Raw genomic sequence first — 20,881 nt, 5'->3', positions numbered from 1 at the left:
CAGTATGAAGGATAAAATGCAGAAAGTGACTCTTTAAAATAGTCAGAAAATTTTATAATATATAAAGCAAACCCTATTTCTTATAATTCTATAAATTTCAAAACATAGTCAATATAGTTTCAGTATAATCATGCATCTATGAGATAATTTTAATAAAATTTGTTAGATGTTTTCTTAGACTTTATCTTGTTTTAGATAATGGACATCATTAAAGAAAAGAGTGTATCCATATTCTAAATGACTAATATTAATAAGCCTTAACATTAATAAAATAAGGATTAAAAACCTTATATGTAGTATGTGATGAAAAAGAAAAGATTCAAGAGAAAAAAGCAAAACAAAAAAATAAAAAAGATAAGTTTCAAGAGAGAAAAACACTTCAAAAGCATTATTGTATTTTATATGCAAGTTTTCAAGAATATGCATTATTCACATATGATGTGTAAAAGTGAGAATTACTTACAATAAATAATATTAAATCAGATTTTAAATTTCCTTGATGGATCAGCCTGTTTGAAGTATTTTCATTTCGTATATGCAAATTTACTTTTAATTTTCTGGACAAATTAATTGACTCTTAGGCCCTGTTAGCATGACCTTCCAAGTCTGTGATTGCTTTATTGTTCTGGCATGGTTCAGGCTTACTGTGTACACTTCTTGCCTCAGATCCCCAAATAGGAAATTTCCATGAATCCAGCTTTACTGCAGTTTGATAAGACCATAGTCTGGATGCTGCATCCTGGGGAAATAATCAGCTTTCAGGGCTTGGGCAATCTCTCTTTTCTCTGCAGGAACCCCTGCACCAGTGTTCATTAGGCAGCTTCCTACTTTATTCCTCTGTCCCACACTGTGCTGCTCCTGCCCCATCATGGTTTCTGTCACTTCCAGGATTCAGAAACTTTAAGTTCTGTCATCACCTCCTTGCAACCTAACTTCATTGGTTTTCTGGTCATCAACGCATCTTCATAATGACTGTGACCTACTAAGGGTCTTGGTTATTTTTCATTCCTATTCATCTTCCTAAAGAGTAGATTCTAATGCACTCAATGCACAGGTTTATTCATTCACAAAGTGGAACAAAACAAGACCAAAATGTAATTTTTAAAAGGGCAGCTTAGAACCAATGCTTCTTGTACCCTATGAGTAACTTGCATATTATCTGAGAAGAGAATAAAATTGTTAAATCAGCATAGATTTTCAGTACAGGAAAAAAAACTGAGGGAAATTATCACTGTAAGTTTTTATTTCTTTAACTGATGAACAAAACACACACATGTGTGCGCGTACATTTCTGTAAGAAATTATGTCAAAAGAAAACTGAAAATGGTACCGCAGACATTAAAGAATGTAATAAAACATTATAACCAGGTAGATATTTATACATGAATCCATGAAAAAAATTCTCTATGTTTAAAGAAACAAGAATGCAAAATTAAGAAAGTATTATGCCTCTTTTGCAACTGAATGATTTTTTTCTTCTAAGCTTTCATACATGGTATTTAAATGTAAAATAACCATTGTGAGAATGAGTCTTCCTATTGTTTTTGTTTGTCATTTTCTTTATTAATTTCTAATAGTCACTTTCCAATAAAAATATTCCTCACACAATAAGTACATAAAAGAACTTTTTGGAAATAAGGAACTGAATGGAAGAGTGGAGCTGAAAGAAGAGGTGAAGATGTATTCTGAAGAGAGCAAAGACAAGTGTGTAATGACCTATGATGTGCCAATCACATTTGAGGGAGCAAATACAAGTGTGTAGCAACCTATGTTGGGCCAATCACATTTACATGCTGTTCTCTGAATTAAACAAAATAAACCCTTAAGCTTTTTTAATTGAAGAAGTTCTGGTCAGGCCAATACTATGACATTGTTATGCAACTAATAGGTAACTCTTTAAGCAATTATTTTTCCTATCTCTGTTTTGGTGGGTCTGATAGTAATACAGAATCTAAATTTATATGAGGACTATTGGGTCACATTTTGTTTGTGAACTCATGTAGAAAACTACATTTGACTCTCAATGTCTCTTTTAAAAGACTCTTATTTTGTAAGCGTCAATAAAATACATATATAAAACCTTTAGGAAGGGTTTGGAAGAATATCTTTTCTTGTTTTTATTGTTCTTAGCTTTGGTTTTTGTTGTTTTTTAAAAATTAAAAAATATAACCTTAATTGAAATAGAATCTCATCGGGTTTACTTTCCCATGTTTTCAGCAAATTTCTGTCTTTAGAAACTTAACATGTGCTATAACTACTGTGTATGTTCTTGCTTAGCTGATAATTTTTTCATAAGGATAGCATTTAAAGTATGGCTTTAAAGTAAGAGAGTAATTATCATAATCTTTGCTTCTGAAATAGAAATAATATTGTGTAGCGGGCTTTCTTTAGGGTCCCCAACCAGTTTGCAAATTTTTTTTTAGTTATAAATGCTCAGCCTTATCTTATGTTTGTCTCACTAACTCTAACAATTTAAATTGTCCTGTTTCTCTTCACCTATGCTTTGTATCAGTACTTTTTTATCATTATTCATTCTCTATGTTCTACTCCAGGCAAGACCATCTCTTTCTCCCTTCTTCTATCCTTTCTTGAGTCCAGTTCCCCCAACTCATTTATTCTTTCTGAGCACCAGCCCCACCTATCCCTCTACTCCATAGCTATTGGATGTTCAGCTTTGTATTAGGCCAATCAGAAGCTTTCAACAGGCAAGGTAAAACAAATGCAACACATCTCTGCATAATTAAACAAATGTAGCATAAACAAATATAACACATATTTTTACCTAGTTAAACAAATGCAGCAGAAACAAATATAACACGTATTTTTACCTAGTTAAACAAATGCAGCATAAACAAATGCAATATATCTTTATAAGGTTAAAGTAATATTCCATAACAATACTGTGATGTGGTGAGTAGATTTTAATTACATAAACTACATTAAATGTATAAAATATACAATTAAAACAAGTTAATACCATGATTAAGAACAATAAAGGTGCATAGAAACATGTTATTTGTATAATAATACTTACTGAGAACTATTCTGATTTCTGGTCTACACATCCCTGGTCCAATTGATGTTGATTTTGTAGTCTTGCTTGTTCTCACAGACATTCATTTGATGCCTACTTGCTATGTTTGGATTAAAAATTAAGAGCATTATCAGCAACTTCAGAATCTATTCTTCTTGAAGATTAAAGGCAGTATTTGTTCCTTGTAAACTAATTAAGCCTTTTGTTTTGTGTTGCAAAGCCCAATATTTAGACAGATCCTAAAGTGTATCTTGGCATCTTGTCAAGTCATAGCCACACACTTTGGCGTCCCTGTTTCCAAAGCTGCTCACCCTTTTCATTGAAAAACAACAGCAGACGAGTCTCACAAGCAGTCACCTCTGACGCTGAATCCTCCACGGCCGTTTCCCATATGCTGTACAGCAGAGGCAGCTGTTGGCAGACATCACTTCGTGCAAGCCCATTTTCCTCCTTTAAATTTTGAGTGGAGAAAATCACATTTATAAAAGACCTCAGACATGAAACTGTCACTCTCGATTGTACATTAAAATGGTACCACGCAGTTTTCTTGTCTAAACATTGGAGATGCATAGTGATTGCTTTAGAAATAGAAGAAAAAGGGTTTTGTACAAGCAACGTGTTATAGTTTACATGTGGAGTGTTCCCACAGGCTCGTCTGTTTGAACACTAGGTTCCCAGCTGGCAACACTGCTTTGGAGAATTGTAGGGCCCTAGGAGTTGCAGCTCAGCTGGAGAACGTGCGTATCTTTTGAAGGTGAGAGTTTGCCTGAGTCTGATGTGCATTTTCTCTGACTCTTGATCCTAGAAATATAACAAATGACCCTGCAATCTTCTGCCCCGTGGGTGTAGCCCTGGCCAACATGTCTCCCCTACCACAAGAGTACTTCCTTAATCCTTGAACAGAACTGAATCTCTCCATCCTTAAATTGTTTCTGTCACAGTGATGAATAACAAATACAATAAGCAATAGAGGCAATTCACTAAAGTAACAGTGAGGCTGTGCATTTAGAAAGCAATAAAACTAATTCAGGAGGAAGGTCTGCTATGAGCTCAGCATTTTTTCTTTAACTATATGCATATGTTTATGCTTATAGTTAAAGAAATATATGTATATTGCCTGAGAGTGTATCTGTGTCCAACATTAGTGCATAACCCAAAAAGGCCAGAAGGGATTGTCAGATCTCTTGGTATTGATGGTGCAGACGGTTGTGCGCCATCATGTGGGTTTGGGAATGGAACCAAGATCTCTGGTAGAGCAGCCCGTGTTCCTAAGTAACAAGTCATCACCTAACTGTAATTGTTTATTTATCTGTGGGGGGGGGCACCACCCTGGTCCCAAATAAATACACAGACACTTATTCTTACCTATGATGTCCCAGCCTTAGCTGGGCTTGATTTTAGCAAGCTTTTCTAATTTAACTTATCCTGTGTCTCTTTAATTACATTTCATTTCTGGGCTTTTTACCTTTCTTTGTTCTATAAATCTTTCTTTTCTTCTTACTCAATGACTGGCTACAAACCCTTCAAAGAAGGAACGGTTTTTTTTGACCCATGACTTCAGTTCTTCACCCTCAGTTCTCATTATTTCAGCCCTCTGAGTAGGCTGGGCTCGAGAGAACATTATGGAACAGAGCTCTTTATTTCAGGGTGGCCAAGAGTAAAGAGAAGGAGTGAAGAGCACAGCATCAAATACTCTTCCATGAAATTCCTCAGTGACCAATTCTCACCAAGTCACAATTCTGGAGGTTGTTACCCACCTCTCTATAGCCTGCCTATAAATAAGTTAAATGATGGATGAGACAAAAAAGCTCAGGATCCAATCACATGCCAAACGTCTGGCAAGTGTACACTGCTTCATTCAGTGTCAACATTTCAATACATAAGCCCATAGTGAATCGCTTCTAATAATAAATATAGAATTTAGAGCTTCTAATATATCCATAGCAGAAATGATGACTCTGATCCACTGAGGGATTGTACAATTCATTCAAGCTTACCATTCAATTCTCTGCTATCAGACAGTGTTTTTCATCTTGGACTGTCATAATGAAGTAATATATAAGTAGCTAAGGTTAAAAGCATGTGATCAAATGTCAACAAAATTTTCTATATTCTGATATCTCTCTCCTTGCCTTGTAATGATCATCTTGCATCTTCACAAAATAAGAGTCACACCAAAATCTGTAAGATTACAGAGGACATATGCAGTCTTTGAACTGCATTATTCTAACTAGTTTATTTCTGTGGAAATAAAAAATAGTCAGAATATATAAAAATGAGTGATAATAACAGAGCTTCAACTGTACATTTTCCTTTTGCTTTAAGTCATACGAATGTCTAAAACAATTTTTATCACAAGTTCTATAATTTTATTAAAGATAAAGTTTATTTCCAATTATTATTACTACTATTGTATATAAGCAATGTTTCTAACCACATTATATTTGATTCCTTGATTTACTTGAGCCTAATGTGGTATAGAATATTTGTTTACTAGGCAAAGGTATTTGTTTAACTGTGTAAAGATGTATTGCATTTGTTTTACCTTGCCTTCTTTATGAATCTGATTGAGCTAATCAAAAGCTGAATGGCCAAAAATCAGGCAGTAGAAAGATAGGCAGGGCTGGTGGGCAGAGAGAAAAAAATGGGAAAAAGGTGAGATACCCTGGGTCAGCCAGTCAACCATCCGCCCGCCTGACAGTCACGGAGAAAGCTGGAAAGGAGAACATAGAAAATGAAAAAAAGGAAAAGCCCTGAGGCAAAATGTATATGACGAGAAACAGATTAATTATAAGAGCTAGTGGAATAAGCCTAAACTACAGCCAAACATTCATAGGTAATAATAAGTCTCCATGCTGCGATTTGGGGACTGGTGGTCAAGAAAGCCTGCTATTCTAATGTATATATCTGACATGAAAATATTAATTTACTAAAATAATTAATTTAAAAAAAGTTAAAATACAAATTTTAAATTGAGATTGTAAAATACAAGCTCACCTGTATTATAATAAAGAAAGTGAATTTACATATAAATGTTTAATTATAGGTTATGATATTTGTAAGGCCATGTATCTTTCTAAGACTACTACAAAATCGGGGTGCTTATATTGTTAAATAAAGGGATGCATAGCTCACATTTCAATTTGTGTAATCCATTAGGGACATCTTTAGGCGGATGAAAGAGAGCTGAGATTTTGTGCAAAGAATAATCTGAATTTCAGGAGTGACGCTGCAGAAGGAAGGCGAGCTCAGAGAACGCCCAGCAAAGACAGAAGGTGGCGTTCTCAGGCAGAGAATGGAAATGGTGTAAAGGAAGAACTTGATTTACAACTATTCCAGGGTTCCCTTATTTGTGGACAGGTTTGTCTTATGGGTGTATTTGATTAGTTGCTATACTATAATTCACTGAACTCAATTTTTAAGATTGGCAGGGACTGCTGCTTTTGAAAAGTATAAATTTTTAGTTTCAGTTCGGTTTTCCACCATTTTTTTACAAGTTGTTTGTTTGTTTGTTTGTTTTGTTTTTGTTGTTGTTGTTGTTGTTTGTTTTGGTAGGCGTTGACAGTGAAGACATACTTTAGAGCCAAATTTAATTGAACAAACCTAAATGGGTAGGTGATATAATCTGTATAAGGTCTGGGGAAAAAGGACCAACTGGAAACAGACCTAATACGTTCTCTGCACACTGGTCAGGACAATATAAAGGACACAGGAAAGGTGGTTATTTCTGAAGAGAGAGATGCACTCCTGTTCACAATGGGTTAAATGTGTTCATTGCCAGTATAAGGCATGTTCATGTTGAGTGATGGCTAAGTAGTCCATGTTGACTGCACGGCCAACAGGTTCCATGTATCAGGCCAGGCTTAGCATATGAAACTGGCTCATAGTAGCTGAGTGCAGTTTTGTTGGATGAATGGGATCAGATTTTCTAAACCTTCACTGTTGCTTCACGTTGAGTCCAGTGAATAAGAATTTTACTCTACCGCTGTCAGGTACATGACATTCCACATGCTCTTTTGCCCAATTCTAATTAGATCAGATATTGAGTCCCTGCTCCTCAGAGTGCTATGAGTGTTATGTTTCAAACAGTGGGAAACTGAAAGCACCATCCCAACGCGAAATACATTATCTGTACAAACAAAAGGAATAATCCGTGCACGCTATAAGCTTATTAATTTTTTCTGGTAAACTTCTTAATATTATGTCACAGTTAAGAATGTGTCTGCTTTAGATATTCCCAGATATGATAGGAGGGGCAGGGACAGAAAGTAATTGCCTTAAGGAAGCTAACAGAAATCTTACTGATGCAGAAGCTAAGATTTGCTCCTATGCATGTCAGCCTTAGAGGAGGCATCGTTTCCGCATCCACCACCATGGGTGGAGCTTCCTACCCCTCAGCCATCCTCTTCCTGTCACTAGGGTTTTCTGGTCCCTCCTCCTCATGCTGTCACAGTCATCTCACTTCCTGTCTGTTCACCAAACTCATCACTGATGTATCTATGGATGTCCTCACTCACGGAACGCGTTAGTGTTTGCGATGATTTCTCATTGGGTCTGAGGACATAAACACAGCAGTAGAACAATCCCAATGTAGTTTAACAACCAGAGATGTTTTTAAGCAGGTATAAATAGTAACTGGCAGGCTTCTCCATGCTTACTTGGAAGTAGATCAATAAGCATGATTAAGATAAAACTTAAGATAGACAAGAATATGTTTGAGAATCCGTCATTTATTTTTCTCTAAGGTCATGTTGAGAGAAAAAAGAAAATACAAATAAAAGAAAAAGGAAAACATGAGGAAAGACAGAAAAAAGAAGGACAGAAGGAAGAAAAATCAAATCAGGAGTTGTATCAATTAAAAAACAGTTGTTTAAAGGACTGTGAAGCTTGAAAATAATAGAGAAAGGCTTTTCTGGAGTACTCTGCAGGTACAAGAATGACATAGTTATCACTCGGGAGGCAGAGGCAGGTGGATTTCTGTGAGTTTGAGGCCAGCCTGATCTACAAGAGCTAGTTCCAGAGCAGGCTTCAAAGCAACACAGAAAAACCCTCTTTCAAAAAAAACAAAAAAAAGAGACATAGTTAAATTAGCCAGAAGCTAGATCCCTATCTATCCTTCATTTCCTTCCCTAAATACTAAGAGTGAAGGTACATTCTCATGGGTTTGCTGATTTCTCAAGGATTCAGGCCTTAATGAACTTCAGTTTCCTTCACTCCCTGAACAAAGCTGTTACAAAGCCAATGCAGGCAATAGAAGACAATCTGTCTTGTTGAAAAGAGGCTAACCCCTTATGGAGGATGGTGCATCTCTAGGTGGCTGTACCCTTTGCTTTGGCAACACAAGGAGAGTTCTGACCCTGAACCTCTTCAGATGAAGTCATGGTGAAGGTTTTCTCTTTAAATGGCCTTTCCAGTGATTTCTGTTTGTTACAGTGGTCCATTGGCACAGACAACAAATTCGTTTTTCAATGTTTTCTATTAGCAGCAAGCTCACAAAGTCATTTTGTTTGGAAAGTAAAAGCTACAAGACTTAAAAGCCTTGCTTTTAGATTTCAATTCACTCTAACAAGCAGCCATTGTTGACTGTCTATTCAATGCCACGTTCGGCACTGAGAGCCGGAACATGCCTATGAAAAGTGGGAGGCAGTTCCAAATTTTAGGATTAAGTTGCAAATTTCCGAGGAGGATATAAGTTTGCTGAAGATTACATAGCAGAGAGATTAAAAATAATAGCTCCTTATGTAACGATATTATGACCATTTTACCTCCAGCTCGTTGTCCTGAGGCAATTTGTCTGCCTGGCTAATTTCTGAGGTAATATTTGTAATAGCTAGCATCTACTAAACACAATTTGCTATAAACTGTTTTATCTTACAATGCTTACAACAGCTTTGCCATAGAGATTTTGTTATGAATTTTCTAAAGATGAAAAGACTGAAGACTTCAGAGACCTAAAAACTTCATCAAGTTTACACAACTAGTAAGGACAAAGTCTAGATTTCAAGGTCAAAGTTCCCTGTTAGGCCATCCCACATCCCTTGCCCTTTTACTTTCCTATTGTAGCTACTTAAATTTGCTACATATATTTATATTAATACTTATATAATAGCCCATATAGTCCAAACTCATACCTATTTTCATAACAAAATTTCAGAACAATATAAAATATTATGTAACAGATTTTTTTTCTAATGACTGAAAGCCAGAAACAATAAAGAACTGGCATCGTTATATAGCCCTATGAGACAGATTAACACTTAATTTATACCTTTATATATCAATCTCTATGATACAGACAGATCAATATTAGCTTAAAGTGTGTAATTGAGTTTTTTTTTAAGCATTGAAAAAATCCTCTTGTTATTGACCTGTTTCCAGAGATTTTGTTTGCTCGTGGCACATATGTCTTAATCTGTGATCTGAATCAGTTTCCTTTTGAGATCTTTCAGAATATTTGTCCATAGAAACAGTTTAAAAATATGTAGAAATATGTATTATAAATACATGAAAATATGTGGTAAAATGTATTATAACTTATAGAAACATAACAACATTAAGTCAAGGTACTGTATATTGCCTTTAGATTGAAAATATTTATCTAATAATTTTAAAAGGAACAACTGATTATACTAATCCCTCTAGAAAGGTAACTAATTTAAGAGATCTTTACATGATGATTTGTGAACATTTGTTTCTTGTTATTTATCATATTCTTTGGGTAAGCAAAAAGTTCTAACTATTTATACACTATTTGTAACTTCTAATATGTGGTTCAAATGCTGCAGCAAATTGCACATCTTTGTCTATTAGGAGCTAGAAGCACTCTCCCTCCAATAAGCACTGTATAATTGTTAATAGCATTGCTTCTTGATCATAACCATTTGCTTTCACCCTGAGTTTGTTTCATTTTCAGTCTCCTTCATAATAATGTACACCCCTTGCTGAATCAACAAGGGGCTTGCAGTTTTTGATAAGAAGAGTCCCTCAGAAATGAAATTGGGGGGATTCCAGGAGCGGTGATAACAGAGTGACTTACTCTAGAGAAAAAATTGTTAATACAGAAAAGACTCCAATTTCCCTTTAGTGCTCATTGTGATATAGAACACTAACAATGATCGTATATCAGCTAAAATACATTTTTGTAATAATGAAAAATGTTGATTTTTAGGCCACGTGATGTTAAAGTACCCTGTCTTTAAAGAACTTGAAGTTAGCAATTCAGTCAAAGCAAGAGTGACTGATACAGTGTTCCCCGGTTGACTCTGTGGGATAGGAATGCTTGCGAGTTGTGTTGTGCCAACCATAATCAGTCATACTATGGCAGTCTACCTTCCTTTCCTGTTTATTCTTGTGCTCACACTCCAAGGACTTTGAGTTCAGGAAGATCAGTAACAGCTACATTTCCAATGTGATAAATTTACTACTAAACAGCCGTATAACCATTACATTTGTGTCTACAAGGAATGCAGACTAATTCTATTTTTGTAGGCTTGTCAATTTGTATTTCCATCTGTAGATTGACTGAGGGTTCTATGTCACATAGCTATAGTGTAACAATGAATAATACTTGTATTTCTTTAACTAAATCCACACCTCAGGTTTAAGGAATATCTCCTAAAACAAAATTTATTATTTTATTTTAAGAATATTTACAACTTTTAAAAATAAATAATACTTGTATTCAAATGAAATTCTAGCACTTTGTGATAGTCTATTATTAATCCAATGAGTATGAATATCATGTGGAAATTAATATATTAGGTGCTGAAATTTATAGTTAAATAACAAATTTTTATTTAAATGACTATACACACAACCCATCAAGTTGATTTCATTCTTTCTTAACACAGACATTTGTTTGTGCTTTTTCAGTCTATCCGAGAAGTCACAGGTTACGTCCTGGTGGCCCTCAACCAGTTTCGATATCTTCCTCTGGAGAATTTACGCATAATTCGTGGAACAAAGCTGTATGAAGATCGCTACGCCTTAGCGATATTCCTAAACTACAGAAAAGATGGCAACTTTGGACTTCAAGAACTTGGATTGAAGAACCTGACCGGTAAGAAAAATTTGAAAACTAGTGCATAACGTGATATATTGCACATATGAGCATACGCATGGTTTCTGGCGTTCAGGTGTGGAAGTGTCTGGAACTTCTAAGTGAGTGGTATGCTCTCATTTCATGAGAAATGATGCCTCTCTGGTACTCTCACCTTTATTTGCAGATGTAAGTGCCGGGTGGAAGATAGCAGAATGTTGTATCTCAGCTGAACAGAAATATACACTCTCAGAAAAGCTCAGCCAACTGCAAACAGAGATAGGAAACAGGCATAGGAATGCTGTTTGGTGGTCGCAGGTGAATGGTAGCCCAGATCATCAAACCTCTGCGATAAGAACACAGTGCTGGAGCCTGTCAGAGCTTAGCGATGCCCAAGCTATTACATCTAGTTCAATTAATCTTTAGATTTTTTTTTTCTTTTTAGAGGATCACCGAGTTTAGGGAAAGTCTAATGTAATCGGTTCCAATTTCTCCCGTTTAGTAGTTCACTGAATGCCATCACTAATTCTCGGCGTACTTTGGGACCATCCATGAGAGTTTCGTAGCTTTGCAACAACAGGAAACTAACAAACTAGAATTACCATCTAGATTATAAACTTTGCAGTGATTCTTTTTTAGTTCATGCTTGTTAAAGCTCATATAAACTCAGATGGAATACTTTTTTAAATAATCAAGAATTTTACCAAATATATCTAATGTGTCCCAATAGAACATTCAAACCTACCAGTAGCTCACATTATTAAGTTACTTAAAATTATTAACATATATGCATGTATCATATCAAATATATAGTGAGTTATGTTGATGATTATGTTTATTTTGGGTCTACTCAGTGAAGTTTGTGCACCCTGAAAAATTAAACACTTTGAGGGAGTTTGCCATAAATATGTTTAACAATGGTAACTTATTGAGACAGCTTTCTGATATGTACAGTATATGAAGTAGGATACAGGCCTAAAGATGGAAATTTAATTTTCACAAAAATGCAGATATGCGACATCAAATTGGGAAATTTGGGGAACAGAAATGAATAATGATAATGTCAGTTTTTAGGGTAGAGTTACTTTAGAGTTAATGGAATTATAATAAATGCTTAGTGTTGAAAATGTATTGGTTCCTATACAAACATTACTACTTCAGTTTTCCTTTTTTCAGGATAATTTTCCTACTGAATAATAGCTTTTTTTTGAATAAATTGCCACTTACATATAAGTAATACCAGGAGGATGAATTTTGAAAATAAGATGGTTAGGGGAAAAAAGCTGACTGCTAGAATTAGAGACCTAAAAATTAGATAATACAAGTAAAACTTACAAACTTACACAGGAATCATTGTGTGCCTTTCATGAATTTTCTATGATTATGCTAGGAATAAAAGGAGGAAATTCTTTTTTCAGAAATTTTTATAATATTAGAATCCTCTTGAATTATGTTTTCTATATATGAAAAAGTCATTAAAAATTTCTCATATTCATTTCTGATAACATCATGACTTCTAAAATAATAGCCAAAGGTTTTGAAGTAAAATTATGTCACATTCAAATATGTTCTAGCCACTCGGTTCATTGCATATATTAATTATGATTATGACAATTGAATGATATTTTTGTTATGCTAAAATATAACTATCATTCAAAAGTAATCTTTAACTTATATAGTGCTATGGCATTTCTGGACATTTGTAGAAATGAAAAATTTATCCATTTATTTATTTTTGTTTAATTGTTTTTATGGTGCAATATATTTTTCTCTGCTCCCTCCTTCTTTTATCCTCGCCGATGATCCTCACACTCCCAATTTACTCAGGAGATCTTGTCTTCTCTTACTTGAGATGAATAATTTATTAAACCTAAGAGATGGTTCCTTAGAAAATCTGTGTTCATAAAAGATATTACTACTTTCCTTTTAGCACATGACTCAAAGAGCTATGTAATAAGAAAAATTGTGAAAATTCTGTGCATTGTGGACTTTTTCAGATATTTGATTTGTCCAGAGGCTGACAGTCAAAATATATCTGTAGGCATCTAGAATGCTTGAACCTTAGGTCACATGATTGGTGTGATAACTGCAATTTTGTTATGAACTGCACAATAAACACGTTTTAATTGTGTATGATAATGTGTGAGGAATGCCTGAAGACATCTATGCATATGAAGAGTAGTGTGGGGAAAGTATTTAGTCTATTTTGGAGAGCTAAATAGTCTGGGGATCTTTTAAAATAAGGAGTAAATATTGCAATTCCATCTCAATAAGATTGGGTTTATGCTTTGGAAAAATATTATGTTCATATTGCTGTTTTATTGTTCTACAAAAGAAGTTGATAATTTAAAAAAGTATATCACACACAGAGCTATGAGCTTTGTTCTAATTATAATCTAATAAAAATAAGAATGCTTATTTAAACATTTAAGTGTATTAGCCTATCAATGTGTATTTGACATAACAATGGTGCTTTGGGCGTTTTCACTGCAAATCATATACTGCACCTGAGGTGTGCTGAATGGCAGTTTTGGGGGAGGATTAGTATATGTGTCTAAAGACCTTCACGTGATTCTGATTACTGAGGCTTTGGACTTCCTTTTTCAGATGATTTAAAGCAATGTTACCAAAGAGCAATAGCACAATATCTCTTTAACCTTTTCACTCATGTTTGGATAAAGTAATTTTCATTCATCTATCATATTATAAAAAGAACAGAAGGAGTGAGATAGAAACAGATATTCTTTTCATTGCACACCAATAATTATAGTCTAGGTTGGCTTCGGAATATAAAAAGCATTGTGGAATCCTGGATACAAATGTGGATAAATTATGTGTCAGGGCCAGAGATGAATCGCAGATGATAGAATGCCTGCCTTTATATTCAAGAAGTTCTGGCTTTAGCCATCTCCTCTTTATAAAGCTAGGCATATTGACGTACTTCCTTAAGGCCACACCCAGGAGACTAGCGAAGAGTATTGGAAGTTCAACTTTATTCTAAAGTATATAGAAAGTTAGTAGCCAGCCTGGAATACCAGAGTCTATATCTATAAAAAAAATAGTTCTAGAGATGAAGATGGTATGATAAATATCCTGTATCATTTTGTCTGGAAACAATTTACTACCTAGTAAATATTTTTAAAGACTATGATAATTCATACGGAATATTCTTAACCACCAGTTTTTTTAAGCATTTGTAAGAAAAAATAGCATAAGTATTTTACAGGTTAAAAAGGAGTTGTATGGCACAGCAAAGAATTTGGGTACTTTAAGTCTTGGCATTGGGAAGATGGTTAGTCTGTGACATGCTTGCTGTATGAGGACCAGTTATTAGTCTCCAGAATCCATGTAAATTTCAGGGAGTGGAGATACATGCCTATCATCTCCATGCTGGGGAGGTAAAAAGACAAGTAGATCCCTGAGTTCACTTACGCAATAGTCTAACTGAATTGGATAGCCTCAAGTCTATGAGGCACATTGTGTCAAAGAAAAGGTCTATGGACCTCTGGTGGAATGACACTTGAGGGTGGCCTCTTAACCTCTGTACACTATACTCATACATAGAAACATGTACATACATAAAATTTAAAGACTTTTTATATGTTTATTGTATTATTTCTTATCACATAATTTTTACTCTGTTGACTTTAGAAAAGAATGCCTTGAAAAAAAGCACATTCTCTTCTTGTGTAAAGTAGATGTTTGGATACATGAGTACCATCATTATGTTTGCTAGTGATTAGCTGCTGTCTGAGTGTATAAATTAACTGTCCTTTTAAGCACTGTTAAACTTGATGTTCACTGGAAGCTGTTTCATGGGTCTGATATATTGCTGATGTATAGAAAGGGAATCTCAATGAGGAAATCACTGACTTGGATTAGCCTGTAGGAATGGCTGGGGCCATTCTTCTCAGTTGTGTTAGTTTCGATGGGAAAACCCACCTTTATAGAGTGGGATGAGCCCTTGACTGAATATAAATTCAGAAAACATGCTGATTAGTATTAGCACATGGACATTAGTTCAGTGTTATCTGAACTTGACTTTGGATTTAGTGTGGTCAGTTCTCTTGATCTCCTGCTATTGTGATTTCCCTACTAGGATGGATTATAACCTCCCGTTTAAAGCTCAAATAAGCTCTTCCCCTCAAGCTGTTTTCATGAGGGTATTATATAGCATCGGAAAACAAAACAAAGCCAACAGGCTGAAGACTTTATTACCTACTTTGACACAATCAATTATATTATGTCAAAACATGAAAAATACTGAAACTGTAGCACCTCCCACCATGGGTAAACAGAAAAATATGTTTACCAGCGCCAATCATATTTCTGTGGTTGATTATTACTGAGACAACAAGAGTGTAGAAAAGGAGATTTTTAGGCAAGGGTAGACTACGTACATCCCAGCATCCTCTGGATGCCCTGCTAACACAGCAGGTTCTTTTCTGCCTAGAGGAAAGACATGGTTTGACCAGGGGACAGAGCACCAATGATTGGGTCTATGTCACTAGAAGTCTTTCAGAATGTCACTTCTATGCAGTAAGCAGGCTGTTCATTCGTTACCCAGCTGCCCAGACTCCCAAAATAACCACACAGAAACTGTATTAATTACATCACTCCTTGGCCAGTTAATTAAGCATATTGCTAGATGGCTCTTACATCTATAATTAGCCCATCTCCTTTATTTTATATTTTATCACGAGGCTCACGGCCTACCGGCAAGGTTCAACATGTCTGTTTCTGGTGGCAGTTTCATAGCTTCTCCTCACTCTGCCTCCTTTCTCCCAGCATTCAGTTTAGATTTCCCTGTCTAGCTCTGTTCTACCCTATTGGGCCAAGCAGTTCCTTTACTAACCAATGGTATTAACAGCACACAGAGGGGAATTCCACATCACTTCTACCTCTGAGGACTACGAACTAGCATCTAAAAAGAGATTAAACTTATGACACATAATAATCATAGAACTTTCTATTATAAATTCTTTCTATATGTTATTAGAATGGATAATTTAACCTAATATATATGTAAAAGTTTGCATAAGATTAAATCATTGAATAATACCCAAGTTATATATATATATATATATATATATATATATATATATATATATTCTCTTTATGCAATTCTCTTTCATAATTGATAGTCACAAAAGAATTAGGTGCAAATAAAAAACATGTATGGGGATGTCTATTGTACTAAATTTCATTTTAAGTTATTTATTAATCTTTATTTTATAAATTGTGAGAATATATTTTTGATTAGATGAAATGAATAGGTGAAATTGAGGATAATATATAGGTACATGTTTTGATTAAGATCTTCAAGTATTTTCAAAGTGGTTGCATAAGGTTGCATTTCCACCAGTAATGGATGTGTGTTCCCCTTGCTTCACAACCTCTCCAGCATAAGCTATCATTAGTATTTTTGATCTTAGCCATTCTGACAGATGTAAGATGGTCTCTCAAAGTTGTTTTGACTTGCATTTCCCTGATAGCTAAGGGCAAAGAACATGCCCTTAAGTATCTTCTGGCCATTTGAAATTCTTCTGATGAGAATTCTCTGTTTAGTTCAGTACACCATATTTTAATTCGGTTATTTAAATTTTTTTGTCTAATTTCTTGAGTTCTTTATATATTTTGGATATCAGTCCTTTGTCTGATGTGGGGTTGGTGAAGATTTTTTTCCCATTCAGTAGGCTGAACTCCCAAGATCCAGTTGAAGAGTGGAGGGAATAAGAGTATGAGCAAGTCATTCAAGACCATGAGGGGGTCATCCACTGAGGCAGTTTGCGTGAGCTAATGGGAGCTCACCAACTCCAACTGGGAGTGAACGAGCATGGAAACAACCAAGCCCCTCTGAAGGGGGTTGACAACTTGGGCAGACTGAGGGGCCACTGATAGTGACACTGGGATGTGTCTCTACTTGCATATACTGTCTTCATGGGATCCTATTTTCTTTGGATGTAAACCTTGCTCAACCTCGACGTAGTAGAGAGGACCTTGGTACATGACACTTGGGTGCATGGCACCCCTTAGGGCTGAAGGGGTGGCAGAGGGTCTGTGGATGGAGAGGGAAGGTACTGGAAGGAAGGGAGGGATATTTGGATTTTTTTAAAGTAATAAAACAATGAAAAAAAAATCTTCAAGTATTTTCCTGTAATCACTGTTTTACAAATAATATAATCATTTACCCAGTTTTATACTTGATTATCTTAATTAGATCATTAGCTGAGATGTAAACAAAATTTTATACAAAAAAGTAAATATCATGTAATGGTATTTTTGGAAATTCTCAATAATAACATAAAGGACACATTAAGTTTACTGCATTCTAGTAGTATAAAAATAAAATGCTTTGTGGAAGGTGCTGTACATCTCACTGATGTAAAACTTAAGCCAGGACTTGAGAATAATATCACGAATTACCCTACATTTTAAATGCATGTGGGCCACTGATTAAAACAGAACCATAAAATAATACAATATTTATCTTCTATTATTTAAAACTCACAAACCTCCTATATATTAAGTAGTGCTCACAAAAATAACCAATTTCATCATGGGCAGACTCTGTGCTTGACACAATGAATGTCAAAGGGCATCAGAATTCTTGGTTTACTGCCTATCTATTACTTACAGCCTGAGCATCTCAGAAACTCAGTCTTTATCATGAAAACTCTGAAGAAAATGTTACGTCACAGGCATTAAAGGAGAAAGCAAAGAGATGCCAACTACAGCACCTTTCACATAGATGATACTCAGAAAACCACAGTTAATATTAACATGGGAGCCATGTTAATATTTGAGCTAGAGATTCTTTTTATGAAGATATTAACAAAACTCTTCTGCCTATCCCTTCATATTCAGATGGATTACAGATCAAACAATGGAGCTTTAGATGTAACTTGTTTAGGCAAAAACATTGTTTCTGTCTCTTCTGACACTCCGTTGCACCTATTTTGTGTCTTAGATGTGTTTCTCTGGCACAGAGAAGTCCAGTCTCTTTGTTTATTTAGAGTGAAACATTGTCTACATCTCACACTAGCTTCCTATTCTTCAGTTTCTTAGACACAGACATGTTGCTTCAGTCATTCATTTCAAATCCCATCACCAGATTCTCCTTTCATGGGCCCTGACATTGGTCTTGACCCATACAAGATCCATACTAATTCTGCATTCTTTTTTTTTTTTTTGACACTAGACCTGCCAAGCCTCCTGCATCTGCTTCCTGAAAGGTCTTAGTGCTGTTGAAGTAGGGTCAACCTGGCCACTTCAGGAACTCTGAGTCAATAGAATGCTTGACAAAGTCTCTATTCACATTTATGTTATGAGACCTACTCAGCATATTCTGATACTTGAAGAAAGAATATCACAACAATCCTCCCAGCTTAAGGACAGCCTGCTAGAAAATGATGAGATCAAAGCTAATTTTGCAGCAAGCATCCTATGAAGCAGAGAATCAGTCAAAAGTGTGACAGTTTCTTGTGAAGAGTCTATAATTTGTAGAAACGATTCCTCAATCAATGCTCTTATAACAGAGTGTTTGCTTGTCATGTTAGATAGTGTGCATTGACTAGAAGGAAAAGTATACCATTCTATTTAAATCTAGAGAGACAAGAGTTATATTTAAAAACTGGAAGTTAATTATGGAATCAAAGAGTCGTGCCATTTTAGTTTCCCCCTCAACCCTGAAGGTTTAGACAACTGGGGACTGAATTTCGGAAATTGAATGAGAGGGACATGAGGATGTCTCCTCATCCCTACCATGAATTAGGAAATGTCATGACCATAGTGTAATGGACCTTGGGTAGGGGCTTCCAGGTAGACTTCCAGGGAATAGAGGCATAATCTTCTCCAGTAAACAATTTTTAGTAATGACAATAAAGTGGTCTGCATGGGAGTGGAGTTACAGAGAGGGTTCAATGGTAAGCACATTTGTTATTCTTTCAGAGAACCTGGATTTGGTGCCTAGTGCCCTTATTAAAGTTCAAAACTGCCCATAATTACAGTTCTAAAGGATCTGATGCCCTTTTCTGGCCTCTAAGGACTTTCTATGTACACGGTGCGTGTATTGTCATAAACAAAAATAAATAAAGCAGATGTAAATCACAGCCTGTTTAACTTATGTCATGTTCAGGGATTCTGAAGGAGAGCCAGTCTGTGAAGGCAATCTTAATAAATGCCTGAGGTGTCCTTCAGAAGAACTCTGGGTTGTTCACACATTGTGACAGTCTCTTACAACTGTATGCTACTTAGAACTTTTAAGACTTACGACTATATACCACTTAGAACTTTTAAGAAATAATACTGAAGAACTTCTTAAACATTATTTCCAGTTTCTAAGGTAAAATAAAATCTGCATGCCTCTTTTTTTCCTAGAGATGACATATAATTTACAAGATAGGTAAGGTAATGTGTAAATTCATTAATTAAGCAAGCATGCCTTTTTAGGGGGTTTTTACAGTGGGGAACATTTCTTCCTCGGGATCCAAGAGCAAAAGGAGAGTTTACTACTTCTCACTAAGGCAGTGAGATTTCAAAATGAAGAAATAAGTGTTCCTATCAGAGCACTTTTCCTTCCTTCCAGTGCAGAAGAATAGCATTTATTGAAGACATGAACGGTAAAGAAGTGACCAACTCACCTTTTTTGTGCCCTAGATCCTAATTGAAGAATAGCTGAGCTGGGGTCAGGACCTCTGAGTCTCTGGAAGAAGATTTTAAATATGATTTAGAAATAACCCATCTATATTATCACCACGGATTTGCTGCTGTTGTTGTCAAAGCATCAAGTTTAATGACAGAAGGCAGCCCACACATGTTACATCCTAAACCATTCTCTGAGTTAGCAGAGCTTATAAAACTTTCCTCTTCCCCTTTACTGACCATCTGTGTGATAAGCATTGATACTGAAGTTTATACTGTACAAACACCTCATTCTTTCTTTTGCTTTCCATTTTACTCACTGCCCCATGATGTCGACCTGACAAACAATTATCTTTTAATTTGATTATATCTGTACAAATCCACCATACTGCCCTATAATTAAGTAGGGTGTACCATGTACTACAATCTCCAACTCTTTCTGTTTCTTTGCTTTCTCTCATTTCCAAGATTTTAAGTCAGTTACTCCAAGAAAGACCTCCATAAAAGAAATATTAAGTGTTTTTTTAAAATACAAATATACAAACCTTAAATTTTTAATGTTTGTAGTTCAGTTCTTGTTATGACATTTTTATAATGTGTGAAAATATGATGAATTATTATTAGTTGGCAATAAAATACAAACAAATTCACAACTTGTCAGTAATAAAGGTACGTCTTTGAATTAAATGCAAGAACTCTGGGAATTCATTCTACTGTCACTGTAGATTTTTTTCTAAATAGAATTCAACTGTAGATTTTTTTTTAAAAAAAAATAAAGGTAATGAGCTGTGAACCAGCATCTGCAAGCATTTATTAGTTGATTCAATATTACTGATAGAGGTTCAAGATTCATTTCAAAAGCTATGTCAGTTCAAATATTCATTAACTTGCTTTGTCCTGCTCATATATTCAAAACATTGTGCTAAATACGAGCTATTCTACATTATCTCTATATACCTGTCTTTCCTTGGTAAATATTTTGTTTCTGGCAAATATTTACACTTTGGCTATAGTGTGTAGGCATAAGGGAAGTGTTTTTTCAAATCATGATTAGTATTATTTCTGCAGTCACGCTTGTCTGCAGGACAAGGAACCTCTATTTTCATGCTTCGTTCTCATCAGCATGACTGTTCAACGGAAGTTCCAGAGAGCAAGAGATGTTCCCA

The 20,881-nt window shown here is 35.2% G+C and overlaps 1 protein-coding gene across 4 annotated transcripts in view; it reads left to right on the top strand.

Moving 5' to 3' along the window:
* The window catches only part of Erbb4 (erb-b2 receptor tyrosine kinase 4), a 1,041,831-nt gene that overhangs the window by 516,801 nt on the left and 504,149 nt on the right, over positions 1–20,881 (top strand). For all 4 annotated transcript variants that reach the window (XM_085698741.2, XM_085698747.2, XM_085698750.2 and 1 more), the window contains exon 3: positions 10,907–11,093. In XM_085698741.2, coding sequence (XP_085554867.2) covers positions 10,907–11,093 — 187 coding nt within the window. The remainder of the gene's footprint in view (positions 1–10,906; positions 11,094–20,881) is intronic.

Source organism: Myodes glareolus, chromosome 1 (genome assembly GCF_982192425.1).
Source record: "Myodes glareolus chromosome 1, mMyoGla1.1, whole genome shotgun sequence".
Lineage (NCBI taxonomy): Eukaryota > Metazoa > Chordata > Mammalia > Rodentia > Cricetidae > Myodes > Myodes glareolus.
The sequence above is the reverse complement of the archived record's forward strand: the minus strand, read 5'-3'. Positions and strand labels throughout refer to the sequence as shown.